We start from the raw sequence: 25,273 nt of genomic DNA, 5'->3' as shown, positions 1-25,273 counted from the left end.
TTTAATTAAAAACATAATGAAGTTCTACATTGAAAATCTTTTCTAGCCTGAACTAGTTATCTCTCCATATGTGCAAAAATTCCTTCCTTCTTTCTTATTTCAGTAGAGACCCATTTAGACTTCACTCCAACTAGAACCATATTTCTCTTTCCATATGATTTCCCATCTTTGCTTTAAATATCCTTCCTTACTCTTAAAGGCCAAGTGGTATTTTAAAACCTGAGAATCAAAAAAAATTTTCATTTATCTACAATGAGCCATTCAAGATAATGATGCCCCAAACACCCACTGACTATGTGAGACTCCAGTTTTGCATTAGGGTGTCTTGTGTAAAAGAAGCCAGATAGAGTCAGTGCCTCTTCTATTTTGTATCTCTGAGGCTAAATTATGAAAGCCAGACTTGAAATGTTTCAAAAAAAATGATCAAACATTATCCTATCTAATAAAGAGGGAATATGCAAATTGACTATCACATCATCACAAAGATGGCAGTGCCCACAGCCACAAGATGGTGGCACCCAGTCAGTCCCCTCAGCCCTGCCAGAGTCCCCAGTTCTTTCAGCCCCTCCGGGGGGCAGGGGGGCAGCAAGCGCACGGTGTGGCCGGACCCGCCCTCAGCCCCCCAGCTGCCCAGGGCCGACCCAAGGTGCAGGCAAGCCTTGGATGGCGGCTGCCCAGCTGACGTCCCAGGCGCAGGCAAGCCTTGGATGGGAGCTGCCCAGCCGCCCAGGGCCACCCAAGGCTCAGGTAACAAGGGCCAGCTGAGGCTTGTGCTGCCAGCAGTGGCAGCAGTAGAGGTGTGATGGGGGCATTGCCTTCCCCTGATCACCGGGTTGCCTCCAGCCCCTGAGGGCTCCCAGACTGTGAGAGGGGTCAGGCTGGACTCTAGTGTTATAATACTAGCCTTGCTTAGTGTTCTTTCCCACCTAATGTCCTTACTTTACCTGACCTCTTTGTAAATCTCTCCTGGTCACAGGCCTTGTTGAGTATCCCACAAGCTTGGCAACAAATCTCATCAACCAACTTGACCTTCTAGGCTAGGCTCTTAAAAATTTCTACTAAACCTGTCTTTCGCTTTTTCACATTGACACTCAGTTATTATCACACTATCAATCTGTAGTTCTTTTGAATATATCACACTCCCCCACCCCTTTATATGTGGCTTAAAATCATGAATTTTTCTACTGAAAGAACTTGGCTAGCCCTGGTTCTAACTAAATAAACAAAGTTCACCAAATCTCAATAAAGTAACTTGAATCAATAAATAACTTATGGATTCAAATCATTCTATGTCATAAAGGGTTAGTGAATGTATTTTATGACCCTAGCAATAAAATTTTAAAAACACTTCAAGATAAATATATATATATATATATATATATATATATATATATATATATATATATATATATATATATATTTTTTTTTTAACCTGAACTTGTAGGAGTTAACATCAAGACCCATTTTAACTACTAAATTTTTAGTGTCTACATGATCTATTTCCAAAGACTTGGCTTTGGATTTTCTCATTTTTAAGGTTTAAGTTTCTATTTATCTAGTCGCCCTGAAAAAGTGGTTTCTCAGAGATATAAGAACAATCCCTAGATGTTATAGTTAGCATAAGGATCAATATCTGAGCTCCATCACTCTGACCTTCAAACAAGACTAACATAGCCCACCTTAATATATGTTCTAGTTATTCCTGGCACTACAGCTATAGGAAACTGATTTGAAAGTCTTCTGATTATGAGGAGAGCTTTAGTAATTTTGCAAGGATTTAGCAGTAGTTATGTAAAAACATAGATTTGTATATCATGAAAATATAGACTCACAGAATTTGTGCCATTTTGTTGACTTATATTTTAGCCTTTCTCATCTGGCATTCTATAAGAAAACAGAGCTCTAAACAATAATTTGACTGCCATTTTTCCAAATCTGACAAAAATGGTACATAGCTATACCCATCCAGATACAGAGAAAAGAAGTCATTCCATATCATACAATAGACACCTCAGGGCATTCGGTCTCACTTCTCTAAGAGAATCTTAGAATTTGTAATCCAGGTAAAATTCTTGATCAAACTATGTCACTATCACAATTTGTTGAGCCTTACTTTTAGGGCAATTCCTAGAGATAATTTCACACTCCAGCTAGCATTATTGACAAATACCCTACTATTGGACTTGCAATTATATAACATGTGGTCTTCCAGTGGCTACAGGGAATGCTGTTACACTACTGGGAAATACTGCTAGGTTGATTTTCACTCACTTTTATCATGTTAGTCCACTGTCAAAAACCTTTGAATTGCTCCTTATTTCCAAAAGACCAGGATCTTATTTTCTTAGCCTTAGTTCCACATTTCCCTCCACATTCCTACTTTTTTCCTTAATGTCTCCAATAATTTTTCTCATGGCTGCTCATGCTCATGGTGCTCCTTCCTCGACATCCAGTCCTCCATTTTCTCGAGTTAATTTTTTTTCATCCTCCCAGAACCTGACAAGGCTGCTCTGCCCCTTCGGCTCTGAAACCCGCATGAAGGTGCAAAGGTCCCCCGTGAGAACGCTCAGGTTTCTGTGCTGTTGTATTCTAGCTGTCCCCAAACATCCTGCCTCCTGAATTATTCACGCATGTGCTTTTCTTTCTTACCAGGATATAAGTCTCTAAAAGCGGTGTTCAGGCACATAACAGGAAAAGCAAGAAAATCAGTCTGATTTGGCTTTTGGAAACAAGGAATGATTTTAATGAAGGGAGTGATTTAGGCCCATCCAGGGAACTAAAATTTTGATATAGTTTTCAGACTATTAATGATATCTGATTGTGAAAATCATACTTTAAAGCCATAATAAGCCAGAAGACTTGGCCTTGAGTCCTAGTTTAATCTCTCTATTAAGTATGGAACCAAGAGCATGTAACCACCTTGGCCTTTTGTTTTTAAATTGATTTGAGAGAGAGAGAGAGGGGGGGGGGAAGGGAGGAGAGAAAGAAACTTCAATTTGTTGTTCCACTTATTTATGCATTCATTGGTTGATTCGTGTATCTGTCCTGACTGAGGATAGAACCAGAAACCTTGGCATATTGGGCAACACTCTAACCAACTGAGCTACCTGGTCAGGACTGGCCTTTTTTCCTTTATATATTAGCATCCTATTAGCATCCTACCTTGTTTCCCAATGTACTCATTCTTACTTTTAAATTTTTCAGTGGTGCTTATCTTCACCTAAAATCCTATGTTTCATCTATAGTTTTATTTAGTGTGTTACCTACTAGAATAAAAATCTATTTACATTATAACCAGTGATAAAATGGGATGTAAACAGTGTGTGTACACACACACACACACACACACACACACACACACACACACACTGAATTCTTAGAAGCTAAAACAGTTCCTCATATAGAGTAGAAATTCAGTACAACTTGGGTGAATGACTAAATGGACATTAAACAAACTGTGGAACACCAGGAACTCTGCTCTGAATTCTCTAATCTTTTCCTCAGGATTGTTGGGTCACCAGAGAGCAATAGACCCTTTTATCTCAGCTCCCTGAAGAAATGGTTTTACTGAAATGTGATTAAATGTTACGCGCTCAGCTTTTAGAGAAATGCCTATTTGAACAGCGATTTTGTCTTTTGTTATTCCATGACCTCAATTTGAGAAACTTTACAATACATTTGTTCTTGAATTCAGTGCCACAAAGTTTATCTCCTTGATCTAAATTATGTTCTGCTCAGAGAATGAGAACTAAACATGCCTAGCAGTCTTGCTTTGTACCTTAGTGTTCCTGACATTCATTTCAGTTCAGTGCTTGGGGCAGTAATTATACAGGCTCAGGCATCTTGTTAGATACATCCCTCCACTGAATTTCACTAGATTCTGTCACTGAGTTGTGCTACAGCATATTGCAATGAATTTTATAAGAATCTCAAAACCACTTGGAAACAGGCAAGTTATAAATCTCAGGTTACTAACATGGTTACTAACATGTGTGTGTACAGCTTTCAATTAGAGAAGAGCCATCAGTTAAAAAAATGGCAAGGGCAATTTCACACATTATTTTATCTTCTGAGAAAATTTAATAGATTTAGCAATATTAATTTAAGGATAATGGGTGCATAAATTAAACAATTCCTTATTTTGTGGAGATGTATTTTAAAATATTCAGGCATTAGTCATAGGCATTATAAATGAACAGACCAACATTATTTTTCCCAATTTCTATGAGATATTTATTTACAAATAAAAAAGAGTTTAAGGAAATATGGGGGCAAAAATATATTAATTTGAACTTCTTCAAGATTTCCAGCAATATGCCTGGCATATGGCCAATGGTGAGTTTGTTTCTCTTACATTTTTAAAAGGAAACAAAAGCAGAGAAATGTAAAAGAAGGTAACCTTTATTGATTATCCACTGCATGTGACATTATCATAGTATCTCACTTATTCCTCCTAACTCTTCATCAAAGTAGTTGTTTAAGCCCCAATTTAAAATGATGACTGTGAGGGTCAGAAAAGGAAGATTCCACAGCTAATTTAACTGAAGAGATCCCCCTGAGATTCACACCCAAGCCTAGTGGGCTCTGAGGTTTCCATTCTTTCCCATTCAGCTGTCCTAAAAGGCCCTTGTAATTATGTTTGCCGACTTCTTAGGTTACACAGTGAAGTGGTAAATGGTAACCCTCATCCAAAAAAAGACTAAGATACGATTTATGTGTTCAAAAGGACTTTGTTATCTTCCCTTGCAGAACAGGTTTGCCAGGGATGGACAGTGTTCTCTTTCATGGGCAGGAGAAAGCTATGAAATAGGAGAAAGGAAGATAAGGGCAAAGAGAATACAGTTTGCTAATTATAGCAGGCAATTATAGGGCTATTTGATTTTCTCTTTTGGTTTAATTGGGCTCTTCATTCCATTTGTTTGTGTGGTGTGTTTTTTTTTTTAAACTTTACTATAACACACTTTATAGGAATAAAGACAAAATAGAAGGCATCCCTGTAGATAGATATAGTGATTCTGGAAATATCCAAAACCTTTTAGATTATGAATCCCTTTGAGCATTAGATGAAAACTGTAGACATCTGCTTACATTATACACACATGCAGTTTTAAAAAACACTTTCATACCATTTGAGAAACGTCACGTGTCTCTGACACCCATCCAGACTCAGGTTAGGGCCACCACGCTAATGGCAGAGGTAATTTGTTGGTCATCGCATGGAAAGTGCCCATGCTGTTTCTAGGAAGCATGTAAATGTTCATCCTTCTGCTTTTGTGAACAAAATTCTACGTTTCTTCCTTTATGGTATTCCTTTTTCTAATCCATAAAATATTTCTTATTTATTTTTTAAGTTTTCGGTATAATTTAATTTTACTTAAAAGACAGCATCCCCAGGTGCCAACTAGTCCTTTTTACTAAAAAGTTACACAGGATTGTCTCTTGTCCCATAGGAGCTGTAACTTAAAGCCCTTACCTTGTAGAATCCTAAAACCTGTTCCAGGCCTTCTTCATGGGTATCTCAGCCCCAGGCCTTCTGATTGGCATTTGTGAAAATTCTTGTCAGAGTGCAATTTTATCAACTGTATAACAAATTGTGCCTAAAATAGTCTAACTCTCCTCCCCTACATTTATTTCTCTTTCTTAATAGCTGGTATTCTTTTAATAGTTACAGTCAGAGGTAAAACAGTAGATCACCTAGAAAGAACTGCATCTGTGTGCATATGTGTGTGTGTTCCAATATGGATTAATCTGAATCATCAATCTTTAAGTGAAAATATGAAAAGACATTACCTTGTCATTGTTCCAATTTATCACAGGATGGATGTTCTGCAGTATTTTTTTAAGGAGCAGCATCTCAGGTAATAGGTTTAAACATCCTGTGCAACTTGCCGTCTTATTTTAAGCCCCAGGGGCAATTCCGGGACATACCTTTTGTTCCGCTGTCATGGTAAGACTCTGCAGTCGGCCAGTCATATTCCCTAAACTCTTTTCAAAAGCTGCCACGAGGTGAGCCTGTGAACAAAATGGAAGGAACACATGTTCAATGTCAGAACCCTATGTGGATGGATGAAAATGCTTCACTCTACAACATGCTTAATTTCAGGCATTCTGACTCTTGAAGCACCACGGCCATCATAGTTAGCTTCCGATGGCGACTCTCCATTAACACAAATCTTCACCTATCATTTTAACATCTTTAGCTTAAAACCAGGGTTTCAGTCTCTTGACATTTCATGTGAGTTCACCTTCTTGAAGGCATTTTGCAAATAATGACATCTTCTAGCTCGCCCATCGTGGAGGATTTGACACGTAAAATACCGAATAAAGTTCTGAGTTGCCAAGGTTTTAGACTGAAAGCCCAGGCGGAGGTCAATGGACAAATGGCCTTCACTTTTGTACCTGAATGATGACCTTTGAAGATATTGTTAGCTCCTCGATTATAATGACACTCTCCTTCCAGTGTCAGGCATCTGCTGACAGCTATAACATTATCTTTCCTTTGTCTACTCCCAAAGAATTGAATCGAAAAGAGTTGTCTTGACTTTCCAAATTCTTTTCAATAAAAGGGCTTTTATTTCTACTTTATTCCTTTCAACTAAGGAAGAGTAGGTAGGCCAGCTAGAAATAACCATGAGCTCTATTTTATTTAACATTAACTTTTGGTGGCTTTGCGGTTTTATTTTAAATCTCAGAGAATTATACCTATTGCAGTAGATAACCAGAAGTCGTATGATTAAGTGTTTGACAATCTTATTATAGCTCTAAAATAGGCCAGTTTTTATTCACACGCCATTTTGCAATAGCTTGACCCACAAAATATTAAGCATGAGGAGGTGCTGCAATCTTACACTGCGGCATGAGGGAGAACTCCAGGTATGTTATCTCAAACTGATCAATTTTATAGTGTGTCCACTTAAAGGGATACAACCTACATCTATAATAAACTATGTGTGCGAGGACATTTGGCAATCCTTGCCTAAGATTAATTTTTTGAGGGAAGGAAGTGAGAGGACTCGTAACACATCACATCACCTTGTAACTCCAGCAGAGCTGAAAAGCTGAGGTTCCTATTATCAAATAGATCCCGGGAGTTCCAAGAATTAGGGTACTACAAGTTTATTCCAGTATTAGTAAGAGCTAGACGTTTATTCCATTATTGGCACCAGCTAGAATGCACAAGTCCCTTCCATTAGCATCATGATACAAAGGTATCTTTGTTCCGAGCTCTAAATTTAACCTGGGCAGCCTTGCTTTTCCTGATGCTGCAATATAGAGAGAGATAACTTGGGGAGGGCATGCCTATTCATCATCAAACCATCAGTACGATTCTTTATTCTTTTCTGATCCCCTCCTCCCATTTCCCCCCTTCCCCTTCTCTCAAACCCACACATCCCAAGAATTATACTAAAAGTTTGTTAGCAGACTTAATGGGATAAATAACACTTTTTTTAAAAAAAACTGACTTCAGGCAGAGGAGGGGAAAGAGACAGAGGGAGAAAAACATCAATGTGAAAGAGAAACATCCACCGGATGCCTCTCACATGCACCCCAACCATTATCAAACCGGACACTTTTTGGTGTATGGGACTATGCTCCAACCAGCTGAGCCACACAGTCCAGGGCAGGGTAAATAACACTTTTTAAAAAAGGAGTATTATCTTATAGTTTAAAATGTTTTCAATGACAAGGAACGTCATTACATCAGACTTAGAAATTAACATAAGGTCATGTCCCACTTTTTTTCTATACTTAACCTTTTTTAAATTGTGAAGATATGTATAAAAGTGAACAAAATGAAGATGTGAAGCTCACTGGTTTATCACATAGTAAACATTCATGCACTCACTAGCCCAGTCAAGAGGGAGGACAGCTTAAGGCCCTGGACGTCCTCCCCTGCCCCTCCCCCACTCCCGTCCCTCTCCTTTCCCCAGAGATAACTGTTGTAACATTTGTAGTAATTATTTCTTGCTTCTCTTTATAGTGTTACTACACAAGCTTACATCCCTAAAACTGTGTTTTAGCTTTGCCTATTTTGAAAACACTTAAGTAGAATCAAATGGCAGGATTTTTGTGTGTGACTGGTTTCCTTAACATTGCGTTTTTCAGATTCATCCATGTGGTGTGTAGGAGTTAGATTATGCTGAAAGCATTGCTCTATGTAATTTATAATACATTTTGTCCATGATAACCATTTGTGCTGATTTCAGCTTAGACTATTAGAAATAATCTATGACCCTGCAATGGGTTACTGCATCATAAAACTAATATTGCTTGTTTTATTTTAAAATATTGAATATTCTGGCAGAATACCTTTGTTAACATTTACTAAAAGAAATGCAAGTTTCTACTTAATATTGCAAAGTTTTAATTCTCCCGAAGAATTGTAAGTTTGAATTGTTGGACTTGTGAGTCCTTACATATATAAACTTGAAGTAAATTCCTTTACTTTGTGCATATTTTGTCAGTTCAACAGGTGTTAAAAATATGACAAAGAAAGCAAGACTATAAAGAATATGCTGTACAAATACATTGCTTATATTTTGGAGCTGTGAGTAAATAAATATAAAATATTCACCATGAGAATGTCAGTTTTCAGTCTTTGGAAAATTGCTCGTCATTAATTATTCACAAGAAAACTGGTTACAAAAGAACATTTTGAGTCACATTGTTCTTAATGAAAAATATGTTAAAAGTATGTTAGTGAAATATTGCTTTAAATTTTATATTGTGTTGGCTTAGTGTATCAGGTCAATTTTGTTACTTTGAATGTATAAAAGATTACATTTCTCACCAATTGGATTAATAAAAAGGGAGTACATGAAGTAAATAAGGGAAACCATTTCTATCAGGGATGAATTTTTTTTCCACCTGAATAGAGAGAATATAAAAAATAAAACTGATTAAACTATAGGACAATATATTTTGTCTGAAAAACTTTATAAAATGATGACTTTTTAAAAAATTGTGGATTTTTAGGAGGATTGTTAATCATAGTTTACTTGGTTCTGGCTTTTCTTTTAGCAGTTGCATAATTTTCAAGCCAGAGTAAAATTTTCTCAATATGATGATGAATGTGCCTCAACTCCTGTTTGGTGGAGTCCGTCAAAGTAATAAATTAGACAAGACTAAATATTAGTTAAGGGAAGGTATTAACACCTACTATCTTTAGTTTGGAAAACACACAACATAATCAGAATAGACATGTAAAGAGAATTATTGTGCTACCAAATAATGAGAAGAAATGTCATTATGAAAAATGCTTGCATTGCACTTGCTCATTTAGAATTCAGTGACAGTCTGTCAACCAAATAAAAGTACTTTATACACATATTAATATGAGGATGAATGGATAGATACATATGACTTTACATTTGAAAATCCATTGTTAGATGAGCTGAAAATGACTCTGAAACTATCATAAATAAGGTTTCACATTTCTTTTACTATATATAATTGGCCCTTCACTGTCTGTTATAGTGTATATGTGCAAACTAGTTTTCTCTTAAAGGAGATGTCGGAAAGCAAGAGTAACTGGCAGGATATACAAAAATATTAAATAGAGCGAAGAAATAGGAGACAATTCCAAAACAAAATAATACCCAAGAGATTTCTGTGTAAAAGACTTACATGTTGAAAGGCAAAAGAAAGTACATTCAGTGATGTCTGTGAAAAATGGGAGTAAAAACTAGCATTAGTGCTCACTTCCAAATTCTCTAAGGGCTGAGATGTGTAAAGACAAGATATTAAAACACAAACAGATGCATCCCACCTGACTTGGCTGCACGAAGGTGTGGGCGAGAGGCGAGAGGGCCCCTGGCTGACTGTACGATGTGACCACACATCCGCAGTTGCCTTTGCTTCTGGGGCTCCTGTTTCCTTTCTGTTCCTTGGTGGGGTATTGATTCAGGGAAGGCCAGGCAATAGCGCTTGTCAACAAGCCCTCTCTGCCTTCTAAAGACATCCTTGTAGATTAGCTTTACAAAGAGTCTTGCCAGGGCTTTCTGCAGCTCTGTTCAGAGAACTTCTCAAGTGGGCGGGGAGGTCAGTGCACATTCTACTGAATGGAGGTTAGACTCTGCCCGTCAAAGGAGAGGTGAGCTCATAGGATACCTTTCTGCCTGGCCACCGCCCCTTTTAACAAAGGGGTATAAAGCATTTCAGTGAAGGAGTCAAGTTTCAAGTAAAGGAGTAAGTTTCAAGTTTAAATGTTAAAACAGGGATTATTATGTGGACTCCATATAAATGTAGTCATACCAGGTCCAAACAGGTGATACATCAATTATAAAACATACCCCAAAAATGAAGGAAAAAAAGTTTACTTGTAGTTTGAATAAACTAATAAATAAAAGGCTTATATCTACCTCCAAATAGGAACTTAACAAGATTAAAAAAAAATCTTGGACTTATGTTGAAGAAATTCTATACAGGAATATTTTATTCAGTTTATGATTAATTCCTGGGTATGTATATTAAAATATATGTATATATTATTTACATCAATGGATATTAACTCAGGGGCAACAAAGTAAAACACTCTGAATGAAATACAAATGTAGTAGTTTTGCTTAGAACTGATAAAAATTCTTAAGTATTAACTTAATCCTCTCATAATTCATTATGGACTATGGAATCTAAAATGGCATCTTAATAAAGCAAACATTAAAGTTCAACATGATTTGTAGTAAAAAGGTAACCTGTGAATAACTCAAATTCCTAAATGTATAAAGATTATATCCTTAAAAATACAAATTGACATAAGTATGCAAACTCCATTCTTTTTCATTATAATGATCCATTAAAATGTTCACAATAGAATTGACATTAAAGTTATTTTATAAACATTTACATATGCCTCCATTTATACAAGTTCTTGGCTACTAAAATATTTACCCTTAAAGTGATTTTTTTAATAAACTTCTTGTAGAGTAGAAGATAATGAGTATCTTCATTACCTTAATTTTTTCACTTTCATCTTTTGTCATTTCAGCAATAAAAATATATGATTGTGAAAGCTTTAACAATCCATATCACCACAAAATAAAGAAGCAGTAAATGGTGAAATAAGGCTGAAATACCTAAGAAATTAAAAACTAGACATCTCTTTCAAAAACTGTGGTAGTTCCTTTGTGTTTTATTTTATTTTTTAATTTGGAATACTTATAGGTTCATGAGAAGTGCAAAGAGAGTATTGAGAAGACCCATATACCCTTTACCCAGTTTCCCACAGTGGGTTACATCTTACATAATTATGGTGTGATATCAAAACCAGGAATTCAATATTGGTACAAATATGTAGGTTCACATAAGAAATGATTACCTCATTGAAATACTTTTACAGTTACAGCCACCCACCTCTCAGGGAGAAAGGTGACCACCATCCCTAATCCTTGACAACCATTAAGTTGCTGTTCATTTCTGTAAGTGTGCCTTTCTAGAATGTTATACAGATGGAATTACATATCATGTGACCTTTTGAAAGGGTGCTTTTCCACTCAGCTTAGAGTGAACTTGGAGATATCCACCCAAGTGTGAGTAGCAATGGTTCATTTCTTTTTACTGCTGAGCAGTAGTCCATGGTATGGATACATCAGTTTGTTTATCCATTGACCTATTAAGAGACATTTTGGTTGTTTCCATTTTTTTTTCACTATTAAAAAATAAAGCTTCTATGCACAGTTTTTTTGTTGTTTGTTTGTTTTAGTAGATCTGAGGTGATTTGAGAAGATTTCTAAAATGCATTATAAAGTAAAAAAAAAGATCATGCAAAATAGGATATATTTTAAGCTCACATAAATGTGCAAAATGCACTACTGATGATAACATAGATATACACTAGGGAAGCTGGAAATATTTGCACTTTTTCTCTAAGACTAGATTTTTAAAACAAAATCATCTATTTGGCACCACTTCCTCTAATTCTGTTTATTACTTTTTAAAAAAAGTATCACCTCCCAGGGAGAGACTACAGATATTACTTTCCCTTATTACTTCTTCCTCCATGCCAGTTAATGCCACAGGTACACTGGATACCTGGTTATACACCCTATGTATATCTGTGCTTTATACATGAAACGGTGAGTTTACTTTTCCACCACAGGAACCAATTTTTACCATTTGATGGTAATACCAACACCCAGCTGAGAATACATACTCCACAGTCATGAAAACATGGTGAAAATAGTGTGATATGCATGATTTGAGCAGAAGTGGCTGACATTGCTTTAAAATGTTTGCTCCCTTTCAGAACAATGGTGAAGATTTGATCCTCCAGGACCATCCCCCCATGTTAGAATTAGGTTCCCCGTGTGTGCGTGCGTGCGTGTGTGTGTGTGTGTGTGTGTGTGTGTGTAGTAAGCCTTTGCAAGAGGGTTTTGTATATTTATGTTAGTGGGTATATCTATAATAATAAAAGTGTAATATGCTCATTAGACCAGATGGCATAACAGCGGAACGACTGTCCAGACCACCTTCTGGACGAAGCCGGGGCTGCGAGGGCCGAGCCCCTTGCACGAATCGTGTATTGGGCCTCTAGTAAAAAAATAATGTTGTAAGGAAACACAAGACAACAATAACCATGAACGGAATGAGAATCTCAGAGGGAAAAATAAATAATGCCTTTTTATTTAAAAAATTTTAATTTTAGTTTTTTATGTGTTTTCTTTTGTTTTAAAGAATAATTTACTGACTTTTAGAGAGAGAGGAAGGTAGAGGGGAGAGAGATAGAAACATCGATGTGAGAGAACAACATTGATCAGCTGCCTCCTGCATGCCCCCCACCAGGAATGGAGCTGCCTGCAACCTGGGAAGGTGCCCTGACTGGGAGCCAAACCAGCAATCTCCTGGTGCACTGGAAGATGCCCAACCAAGTGAGCTACACCAGCCAGGGCTAGTTTTTCTTTTTAATAAAATAAGCATGTATTACTTTTTAAAAATATGTTTTTAAACTTTACCCAAGGATATATTTATTGATTTTAGAGAAAAGGGAAGAATGAGAGGGAGACACACACACACACACACACACACACACACACACACACACAGAGCGAGAGCAAGAGTGAGAGCGAGAGCGAGAGCGAGAGACAGACAGAGAGAGAATAGAGAGAGACAGAGAGAGAGAGACAGAGAGAGAGAGAAAGACACTGATGTGAAAAACATTGATTAGTTGTCTCCTGTAGGAGCCCTGACCAGGTATCAAACACACAGCCTATCTATGTACAGAACAATGCTCCAATCTACTGAGCAACATGCCAGGGAAAGCATGTATTGATTTTTAAATGGAAATAGCTTAAAAATTACTGTGTAAAAGCCCAAATTCCACAATGTATAGCAGCTACTTATTATTGCAATATCTGAGTATATAAGTCTACATGAGAGAGATTTAAAAATAAGATAAAACCCTGAGTAATCATTCAAGACACCTGGAAGTGTCTTGGCTATCCAATGCACGGGGTCTATCATGAAGCCTTCCTTGTCGCAGATAAACAGAACCCGGAATATTTTGCCATTTTCATTGTAATATATCCTCTGGGTACAAATTCAGGTACCTAGACAGGAGTGTTTTATACCACTATACAGATTATTGTATAAAATTTACAACCGCTATTGAGCTATTTACGAGTTATACTTAGACACAAAATATAGGTTGAATAATACTGCTCTCTTCCAATGTTGCCTAAACAATTTTCTAAAACGTACTATCATTTTTATGAATCTCCTAACAACGTCCATAAAAAATAAATATAGTCAATCAATCCAAAATTTAGACTCCCCCAAAGATGAAAAGATAAAATCAATTCAAATACAATGCTAAAATGAATACATTGTGAGTGGAATGATTTAGTTATATACTGTGAAAGTTTTATTACACCATAATTTTCCATCTTAAAAATCTCAGTTATTCAAGTCATACCCAGGGGGCCACACCTGCTCAGTCTTACTCTGTCAGGCTTTGCCTAGGAGGTAGAGAACTCAGTGGAGAGCACAGAGAAGTGAGGCAGGCAATGGGCCCAGAGCTCTACAGTGGAACTGAGCAGATTAATGTTGAGTGAAGGTGGCAGGACATATGGCAAAATAGCGGGAGCCTGCTTACCCCTCACTGTTGTTTCTAACATCATTGTTCCATAGGATGAGGCACAAGGCCACAGGCTGTTTATTACTCTACATTGATGTACTCCCGGCACATTGAAAGATCTTCAGTAAATGTTAATATAATTGATGGTCTTCACTGTCATCATTTTTGCTATCCTCTGCTGCTTAAATTATGAGAAGGCTGCCCAGGTTGTTGAGAGAAATATATCTCATTTACAATATAGCTAAGATACCCAAAATTAGACCTAAGTTAATTTTTTTTAGAAAGAATGAATGCTTACCTAATTGTCTAATAAATTGCACTGAAGGAGGCAGGGCACATGCATTTTTTTTATCTTCCAAAGTTAATCTCTGTCAATCCCTAATAATATTGTGGCTTGAGAAAGTCTTATGTATGGGGAGTGATAAAAATAAGAAACAAGAAAAGAAATAACCATTGCTGTTACTAATACTTCCAACCGTATAAGAAACAAAAAGCCACTTCAACCACAGTATGAATCCTTATCAATTTGGGTTTATATTTTATTACTCAGTGTACAGGAAAGTTTGACTTTATATGAATCCCACAGTTTAGTGACTTAAGTCTGTATAATTTTTGACATTTAAGTATGTAAATCTGTTACTAAAATTATCCTATTTACTATCTAAAAATCTGTTTTAATGTATCACAAAATCAAAAGTGACTTACATTTGCTGAAAGCTGAGATGTGAGGGTAGCCACCTTTTCTTGAGATGCAACCAGCTCTCTCCGCAGTTTATGAATTTGCTGAATGTAATTAAAAAAATCAATTCAATATGCCAGCAGATTTTGACATAAAACTAAAATTCAATCCAAGCAAGCAAAGCAAATATTAGTTAGCTCCTTCTACCCCCACTGTATCAGTAGCAATTTCTGAAAGTTAAAGAAATGTGAATACTGGCTGCACAGTAACAATCAAAAGCCAAAGATCAGAAGAGGGATAAATGCCTATGTCAAAGCAGGGACTCAGATCTGCCAAGTAAGGCGTGCTTACTTGTTCCATTTGCCATCCCTGCCTAACTCAAGAATCAGTTTACTCTTTATTGATTCTTACAGAAATTTGCAGTAATAAAATTCAGGTAGTAAAATCTGTTCTTTTAAAAATTAAAGATACATATACATAGTTTGGGGGTCTTTTGAGTGAAAAGCACTCCATGTTATTTTTCTATCAGTTTTTTTTTTTGCATGTTTATTTTAACTTTATGTTTGGTGACTTCTCAGAGATATAGAAATCCTGCAGTCACTGAAAGCTGATTCTAATTCAACATTTAATGATCCCTTATTTGAAAATAATTTTATTGGCTGGAGTTTTTATGGCTAACACTCATCCCAAATCTTGATTGTAATGTCCTTTATTCAGTAAGTTACTAAAAAAGGCTTTATAGATTATCCATAGTTTAAAAATAAGAGGAAAATCAGTAATACTGTACAAATTTTACATAATAAAAGGCTAATATGCAAATTGACCGAATGGTTGAATGACTGGTTGCTATTACACACACTGACCACCAGGGGGCAGACACTCAATGCAAGAGCTGCCCCATGAAACGGGGCTCATGGCTGGTGAGAGCAGTGGTGGTGACGGTAGCCTTTCCCGCCTCTGCGGCAGTGCTAAGGATGTTCAACTGCTGGCTTAGGCCTGATCCCTGTGGGGAGCAGGCCTAAGCCATCAGTCGGACATCTCCTGAGGGCTCCTGGACTGCGAGAGGGCACAGGCCAGGCTGAGGCCCCGTTCCCTGCCCCACAGTGCATGAATTTCATGCATTGGGCCTCTAGTAACTACATAAAACAACAAAATAAATATGCAAACATGTTTTTCATTTCAGTTAAGTTCACCCTTGAGTAAAACTGAACCAGAAAACTAGAAGAATATATGAAATTATTATTTAAAATTTTAATTTAAGCACTTTCACAGTTTAACCTGCATGTCTCATGTTGCCATGAAATATAAAGTGATTCATAAAAGTAAAGCATTTATAAGTAAACAAGTAAACTTCTGGTCTCAAGGGATTTTAGTTATTTAAATGCCAAATAGTCTGATGCTTCCCATTTTTACAAAACAAGTCTTCTTTGGTTTGGACTTTTGGAATATTGCCTCAGTTTGAAAGAGAATTCTTGACACAGTTCATTACTTGTCTTTTTCCTTTCTTCCCCCTTCACATTCTATTTTTATGGAGAAGAAACAGTGGTCAATATTGAGAGACTAAAAAAGAAGTGAGCTGGAAGCTGGAAGCAGAGATAGAGGACTTTTTATAATTTCAGAAAATGCAATTCCTTTCCACTCTTGTTTTTTTAAAAAGAGAAACATCCCATCCCCAATTAACTTTTGAGTTACATTCCTATGATGATGACCAAATAGTCTCAGAAATCAAAGAATCCATATTGTTCTTAAACCAAATTCAAAGAAGCTTTCTCAAATTAACAGTCTCTACTACACGATAAGTACTGTAAATTATTTTTTTAACAACCATGTCTCATTCTGGACATGAATGATAAAAGGGGAGTTGGATAATTACTAATAAGGCAAGTATATGTGGCATTTTTATACTTCAGTAGCTATATTATGATCAATGTTAGAAGCCTTGCTATGTCCATACAATGCAACTAAAATGTCTTTTTTAAAAAACAAAACAAAACATAATCGCTTTTCTGGTCTAGCAATTACAAAGATCAAATTGGCATAATCAATATTTTTTCAGTATTTTGAAGCACATCACATATTTTACATTAAAGGATAATAAAATATGACTTCAAAGGAAAGAGTTCCTTTGTAGAGACTGTTGTCAAGACATTTATTTTCTCTGTGGTCTGATTGCCTCAGTGTAAGGCAATCAAATAGTCATTACTGTACCTTGAATAAAGGCCTAATTAAAGTCCTTCTGCTCTTCTTGGCCAACACAACTCTTATACAAAGAGACAGAAAAAGAATATTCTCTCCAGGTTGAATTCTGATTTGTATGTGATTGCAAGGAAGTGTGACTTTGAAATGTATGTGATTAGAACAATATACCACAGTAGATAGGAAGTGGTGACTACAGGCAGCAAAGTCCTGGCACCAACAAGATAGGCTGGGATGCTGGCAGCCTGCGTTGTGGAGGTCTGCAGCTCAAGACTCAATAGTTTCCTCAATCCTATGCAGTTAGTTTTATAGGCTGTGGGGGAAGAGAGACTAATAAAATAGAAAGACTGCACACTCATTCATCCATCAAAGATTTTATGAGTCCTTGCTACTAGACACAATTTATTAGCTAAGACTCCAATCTATAATGTGAAAGGCGAGTTTGCTTCTAAACACTGCCTTTCATTTTCTTTTATGAGGAAATATCCAAGACCTTTTATCAACTACTTCAGTTATTTGTATCCATAACTGGAGGGGTATGCTATTGTAACAGAGCCCTCTAGTGGGAGAAAACCTCATTTCAGCATAAATATATACTATCATAGTAAAAAAAAAAAAAATGCTACAAGCATTTACCTCTGAATGAGCCTTTTCTTCAGCCTGAAAAAGAGAAATGAAAAAAAAAAAATATTTTAAATAATGTCGATTCATTTCACATGTAAGAGTAAAATAATTATATTTTGTATTTAAAATATTATGATGTAACAAGAATATAGTAAAATGCATAATATTAAAACAGTAAGAATAGGGACCTTTAGAATTATAAGCATTTCTTTATATATAAGCCATGTAGTATTTTAAAATATAGTTTATTTGACTTATGGATATATAATATGCCTTAAAAGCAAAGGATAAAATTGAGATAGTATTGCTCTGAGGTCCAGACCCAAAACAAAATAGTTGTAAAATTATACTCAAAAAAATAGGTTAAAAATGTTGGATTTTTAAAATTCAGATTATAGGATGCAGACTCCATGAAATTATAGGGATCTGCAGCCAAGTTTTAGGAGTTCTAATTTTATTCTGTGATTTACAAATCATAAAGAATGCCCAATAAAGCTGCAGGAAAAATATTGACCTCTACTGATAACCACAGAAATCAGGTCTTTAGTTTCTATTTTCTTTTAGTTTTCCTAATCACTATTAATTATGTGTATTTGGCTGCAAGTCAGAAAAACACTAAGATGTCCAGGGTTAAGGTGGTGATCAAAGTGGCTGAGGAACATCAGTTTATGCAGATGATGCAAAGGGGGATTGTGGTAGAAACTGGCGGTGTGTTTGGCTTTAGTTGCAGAAGACTCCCAGCTCTGCTTTTCTTCTTTGTGCTGGGCTGCAAAATGCCAGAGTATGAATTGTGTGCACCGTTACATTTGGGAAGCTCTCTCATTCTGGAAAAAGCTGGAGAATGCATAATATCGCTGAACAGTACAAGTCTGCTTATTGCTTTGAGCAGATCCAAAGCAGAAAAACAATCTCATCTCTTTTTGGGGGTATTGCCTGATTAATTAATGCAGATAATACTTGAACCATTTTTTAATATCTTCTTTTCTTCCAGAAAACATAAAGCACAACAAAGTATTTTAAACATTGAAATATTTTTATGTGTAAGCATCTTTTGAGTTTTGTCTTTCCTATATTGTCTCTACTCTTAAAAATAATGTATAGTTAGTAATATAGTGGTTAAATAAAAGAGTGGTTAAATAGTAGAATCTTAATAGCCTTTATAAAAATTGTTGTAAAAATAAATGCTAACATAAAGCTTTAATATTTACATCTCAACTTTAAACTTTTAAGAAAAAACATTTTTAAATTTAATAATGTCAAGGTTTCATATAAGTTTGGTTTCTCAATCGTAACTAGGGAAGGAATTTTAAAATAAAAATTTCATAAAATCAAGAGAAAGCTGCAGGGTGTTTGCCCTAAGATATATAACACAATTAACTATGGCTTTTGGTTTCCCTATAACTTTGCATATTTATTGCCAGTTTATTCTGCCCAAATCCTGCTTCAAGGCTTGCAAAGACTATAAAAAACTGATATTCAATAAATAACTTGTGTATTTGAAACCACCAATGTATTCTATATTTTATAAATAGTCAAGCAATGGTCACTTTTTTCATTAAACATGCCCAGGATAAGTTACATAAACTAGTTATAAGGGTAATTATTACATATTAATTCTTTATATACTATATACAATGACTTTTCTCATTGCTGACTTTTCAGAATTATCTTTTGCTTTAATATTCACTTTCTTTCCTACACTTGGCTGTTAATACTGGTTAGGTGTTACTATAAAGTTGAAGCAATGAACCAGAATATTAATTTTTTCAGTGGGTTAGGCATGACATGCTATTACTTTCCATTTTAAACAATGATTTTAAAGCAAGCCCAATGTACTGAAGGATGGCAAACATTATAAAATACCTTACCTAAAAAATATATGAGATTATTCATTATTCTGTAAGCCATTGTTTGGCCATTCATTCATCCGTTCAAATTTAAAAATTAAAAAATATATATATTTACTTTAGTATTAGCTGTGTCTTAGTAAAAAATGCTAAAGGGATCTACAATAAACTAAACATGGCCCTTGCTCTTATTATACCAACACAAATTAGGACTCCAAGAACAAATCAGGTTCAATAAAGGTTTTAATATACAGTATAACCATTCAGAAAACAACTATTGCAAAAATAGGAAAGTGTAAATGCATTACAGGTTCAGGCATATGAAGAATAAAAAGGGTTCTGGGACCTAAAAATAAAATTGCATAGCTTCTTAGGCTATCTTTTATTTTCTCACTTTCCATAAGTACATGGATAATGAGGATTTTTCATTTCCTACGAGAAATCCATAGCACAATAATAACAGCCAAACTCAACTTCAGGAAGAAAAGAAGAGGAGGTGGGGACTGAGACTGACCTGAAAGCACATGCCAATATCTAAAGGGGGTGAGGCCAGGGGACTGTAGCTCCGGAGGAATTTCATCTCAGTGTTTTTAGATATTTTGGTTATTTTTTAAAATAAATTTAATTTTTTTTTTAATTTTTAAGTCAAAGCTCCGATTTCACAGTGTTGGTTTGGATTAAAAAATGAGCACATGAAGGTAATAACTTGGCAGATCAGACTGGGCCTGTTATTTGTAATGAGTTTGCAACCCCCCCCCCCCCCCGAATCTTTCGACTCAGGAATTCTAGAAGGTGGTTTACACACTTTATAACAAGATACATATGAAAAATTTTCCCAGCTATAATTGGTAGAGGTTTTAAGGAGCTACGTGTGAAGAAAGAATTCTTCCAATGGGATTTGTTAGATTGGTGATTTTACAGATAAAGTTTCTTTCCAACAAGCCATCTTTGTTAGTGTGTTTTAATATTTTAAAGCAAAATATGTAATTCCATAAATTGCATAAATGAGAGCATTGCAGTAAACATGGTTTATACCCATGTTTAATAGAAGCAGTATTTTACCTAATAGAGATAGTGCCTAATGTTCTTGCAAAAAAGGAAACTTTTTCTTCCTGAACACTAATTCTTCCCCCCCCCCCCGCCCCGGCATTTATTGAATTTATTGGAATGACACTGGTGAACAAATTATACGCGTTTCAGGTGCACAATTCTACAACACATCATCTATATTAAACACTAATTATTTTACAAAGGAACACCATGTACAGTTGTGTTAGTTGTGCAGGGCATACTTCATAGACTATGATATAAATGGTGCTTTCTAGAACTACATAATTAACAACATTTTGTGATTTATGGTATACAATGTCCCTGGCCTTCTCTAATTATTTCAGAAAAACCATGGGTAGCTCTGTCTACTGTTTTCCAACTTTATTTTATAGGTATAGTCCAAAGAAATTTAGCAACTTGCCTGATGCCACATAATAATTACTCATATAGACAGGCAAGAATGTAAATCAACAGAATCTTTACCCAGAGTCCTTAAGAAGGCATAGAAATAATGATAAATTGCCTTTTCATTTCCTATTTGAAAAGCACTTCCACAGATATTTTATCATTGTCAATTAAATCTCAATGCATGGTAAGGAGGGTAGAGATAAAATAACTTCTCATGATCTTTAATTTTTCTGTTTATTAATTCTCCAAATATGCATTGTTTTATTACAGGTTACTTATTAATTCAAGTATATAATTTACATCATTTATAATACAACTATTTAAATTTACTAATTTCCTAATAATATCACCTTCTCATGTGGCTTGATCACCTAACAATGTGGCTTTTCACACTTACACCAGGACCCAATTCATTTCTAAATGTTGGCCAATAAATATGTGTATATAGTCTCTTTATTTTCATCTCTGTTCACATTTCGTATTGCACTCTTAATACTTCTCATTTATGTTTACTAACTTAAATGAGAACCATTTTTTAAATGTACTTCCTTTGTTCCCAATAAACCTGCAATATCCAATATAGTAGTTACTTGACATATATGCTTTTTTAAGTTTAATTAAATTTTAAAAATTGACTCTGCTGTCACAAGAGACACACTTCAAATACCCAATAGTTATGTATAGCTACTCTATTAGTGCAGTTATAGAACAGTTTATTACCACAGAAGATCTATTGGACTCTGGTATACACTTACTAGCCATCTGTTTTCTTCTACCCATGCTCTTTTTATTTTTGAGTTTTTCTTATGTTTCATAAAGGTAGTTTTATCCAAATGTTGCTATACAAAATATTTAAAATTTGTGTATATTTAAAATCTCTATATATTAAAGGCTAACATGCAAAGTGTCCCCGCAGGAGTTCAGCCAGGAGACTGGGAGTTCTATCGCTCACTATGACGTTCACTGACCACCAGGGGGCGGCGCAGAACAAAGAAAGGCCCTAGCTGGCAGCGGGAAGGCCCCAATCGGGCCTGATCACTGGCCAGGCCTAGGGACCCTACTCGTGCACAAATTTCATGCACCAGATCTCTAGTAGGATTATAAAGATGCTGCATCTTTTCATGTTAGATAGAGACTTTAGTTGCAATAGCTTCAGTTAGAATACATCTCCCTGATAAGCAGTGGCATTGGCTCAATAGGAGGGATACTAGCTCTAAACATACTCCTCTTAGGCATTTTTCCCAATACATTTTCACATTTCCCACTTCTTTATCTAGTTGCTTAACACAGTATATTTATCTAAACACTAATAGTGATTTCTTCAGTTACAGAATCTATTGGCAATTTTAATCATTAAAAGGAGAAATGATAAGAAAAAATATTGTCTCTGCTGGTGATAGTCTAATTTTGAGTAACTATGTAAAGCAAGAAATATGAAGATGAATTTACAAAAAGAGGGATATAACATTTGAACCTAACAAAAATGAGTGAAAAAAAAAGCAGTATTTCCCTTAATGTTTAATTGCTCAGTTAACAGCCAAGGCTGTGAACTTTTTATGAACCTTTCAATGCTGGATTAATAATTATTCATACTACTCAAGTCTCAGTGAAATTCAGTAAGCTAAATATACCCCACTCTTACCTAGGCATGAAAGAACCCTCCTATAAAAATAAAATCCTAAAGACTATTTTTTAAAAAAATATTAAATAATGTTAAGTAGACAGGAAACTCACCTTGGTAAAAATAAAATATAATTTCCCATATTGGGAAAATGAGTTGACAAATTGGCATTTCTCTCTTAAGAAATAAAGTTTTAAAAATTATATCCTATTTCAGAAGATTATAAAAAATATCTAAGCTTCTGAAGCCTTTACCCTTTGATATAATATTTTCGAAAAGATAAACTTTAAAAATACTATAAAAAAAACACACCATAGAACAATGCAATGATCAGTCACAGCTCAGGGAACCAAACAAGGAAAACGATTCAATATTATAAGATTATGGTAGAGCATACTACATGATTTCAGGGACTCCAACTTATACCCTAACAGGTTTTGTGAAATTCAGTTTTCCTTCCACAAATGGAGTATAATGAGCACACAAATGTCAAGTGGAAGCTCAGGGAAGTGGACCACAGAAGAGCTATTACAGTCCTTGCCAGCTTATCGGGTATGCAGTAGCTTAGAGTATTTCACTTACAGCCCTTGTTTCACTGCGCAACTTCTGTGTAAATGTCAGTCTATTTAATCATGTGTATGTTGGCAAAGGCAGAAGCTCTTCCTTAACAGCCAATACTCACTGTAGAGTAAAGAGAAGAAGTGCTGGACACCAGTGATAACGAAGAGCCATGAACTGGGGAAAACAAAAGAGAACAAGAGGGAAATTGAAGAATCTGTTCCGGAACACCATGTCTTTACTAGAGTGAAGAACAGAGAAATAAAATCATAACTGCTAGACAAAAGAATCCGAGAATAAGTCTGTTGTCATTTTTTTGTACATAAAATGTTGAGACATGGAAAGAGTGCATACCTACCCCCTAAAGTACCTTATTTATCATGTTATAGAGGAAATGCTTTGCACATCTTGAAAACTATAGTAAACGCCTACAGATTTAATAATCAGAAAAGAATAAAAACCTGAACCACAGTTGCCATAAACCTTAAAACTTTAAGTAGCTTTATGTATTTTATTTGATTTGATTTTTATACAACAAAAATACATTTTCAATATTTTTCTCCATGTACTTTCAAGCAAGTAAGCATTTTATCCAGTTTGCTAGTTCATTATTTCTGATGAGTTGATTATGATTTTTTAAATGGAAAATTATTGTTTCTTTTGTAATTTTAGTGATAGAAAAATACTTATTTCAAGGTGGTGTCTCACTGAAATTAAGAATGGGAATTGCATGGTGTTTCTTATCCAGGTATATCAAAACACTGTCTCAATTAACAGAGTGTAGTATATATCTGCACATCCAATATATTAAGCCCAAAATGTGGATAAAATTGTGCTTAATTATATTTGTAGAAAAGTCCTTCGCCTTTTCACTGTGGGATATTATCAAGTTATTTCTGCTTACAGATCCATTAAATAAACATTATTGAGTACACATAATATGACAGGCGCTTGCTAGATCCTGGGACTACAAAATGAATGATACTATCCTAGGAGCTTAAAAAGAAGTAGAAAGATACACAACTAAAAAGATGATTACAATAGAGTAATATAAATGTGATCGAGAGCAATGATGGGTACGACAAGGACACCTGGGAGGTGCTTACACCCTGGTCTGGAGAGGACGGGGAAAACTTCAAATACTACCATTCTGTGAGACCTGCAAAATGTTAGTCTTGTCTTGTCTTTTCTTTTCTTTCCTTTTCTTTTCTTTTCTTTTCTTTTCTTTTCTTTTCTTTTCTTTTCTTTTCTTTTCTTTTCTTTTCTTTTCTTTTCTTTTAAAGCACATTCTTTCAACCTGGTATGAACTAGTGAGGTATACTAGAAAGAAGATGAACAATGAATCTGGAGATCAATTTTCAGTTAATTTTCTGCTACTTTTGCAGTATTTCTGCCATTTACTGTATTGCTTTGGATCACTTAATACTTATAGGTCTATGATCTTGGAGCTTGTGGCTTAGTTTCCTCATCTTTCACTGTGAGCATTGGGCAGTGCATCATTAAACTCCCTTCTATCTCTCTAACCCAATGATTCCTTGATTCTAGATCACACTTTAAGAATTATAATAATTCAGTATTCAATGCATTGCCATCAAAAAGCCATCTTGCCCACTCAGGCTCTTATCCAGAAAAGCTGATTATTTAAAACTCATAAACAGAAGGCCAGAGTTTCCCAGCATATGAACAGCATCCTGTTTGTAAATGAGGCACTCTAGAAATCCATCAGCATGCTTCGCAATTTATTTCTGCAGTATTATAAGAGGCCTGCCTATGAAGAGGGTGAAAGAACCATTCCAGAAAAGCAGAGACAACACTGGAGATTATCTCTTTGTCTATCTGCACTGCGGTCATCAGGCGACTCTCAGGGTAGAATCCACTCTTTCTCACAGTGAGCAGTGGCATCTGTGGTGAACTGATTCAGTGCCAGCATCTTGAGCGCACAGTGGTGACCTGAAAACCATGAGCTAATTTTCACAGCTGCCTGAGCTTTCAATCAGAGATACTTTAAATAAGAAGGTAGGGAGGGGACAGAGAAAGGAACAAAACTATTCTTTATTTTAATTTCATCCTCATAACAAACCAGCGGAATTACAGGTGCAGAAATTAGGGGTAATAAAGTTAGGAACTTTGCTCATGTTCATTCCACAAATAAATGGGTGGCCAGAGGCTTAAGCCCTAGTAAGTTTCAAGACCTGAAGTCCTTTCTTTTATACATAATT

At 35.5% G+C, this 25,273-nt stretch overlaps 1 protein-coding gene across 4 annotated transcripts in view; it reads right to left on the bottom strand.

The window, feature by feature from the left end:
• NAV3 (neuron navigator 3) overlaps window positions 1–25,273 on the bottom strand; it is an 837,665-nt gene that overhangs the window by 55,833 nt on the left and 756,559 nt on the right. For all 4 annotated transcript variants that reach the window (XM_079773450.1, XM_079773452.1, XM_079773453.1 and 1 more), the window contains 4 exons: window positions 23,179–23,231; window positions 17,583–17,606; window positions 14,777–14,854; window positions 5,929–6,012 (listed from right to left, as the gene is read on the bottom strand). In XM_079773450.1, coding sequence (XP_079629576.1) covers window positions 5,929–6,012; window positions 14,777–14,854; window positions 17,583–17,606; window positions 23,179–23,231 — 239 coding nt within the window. The remainder of the gene's footprint in view (window positions 1–5,928; window positions 6,013–14,776; window positions 14,855–17,582; window positions 17,607–23,178; window positions 23,232–25,273) is intronic.

Source organism: Cnephaeus nilssonii (genome assembly GCF_951640355.1).
Source record: "Cnephaeus nilssonii genome assembly, chromosome: 6".
Lineage (NCBI taxonomy): Eukaryota > Metazoa > Chordata > Mammalia > Chiroptera > Vespertilionidae > Cnephaeus > Cnephaeus nilssonii.
This window is presented reverse-complemented; position numbering and strand designations above follow the sequence as displayed.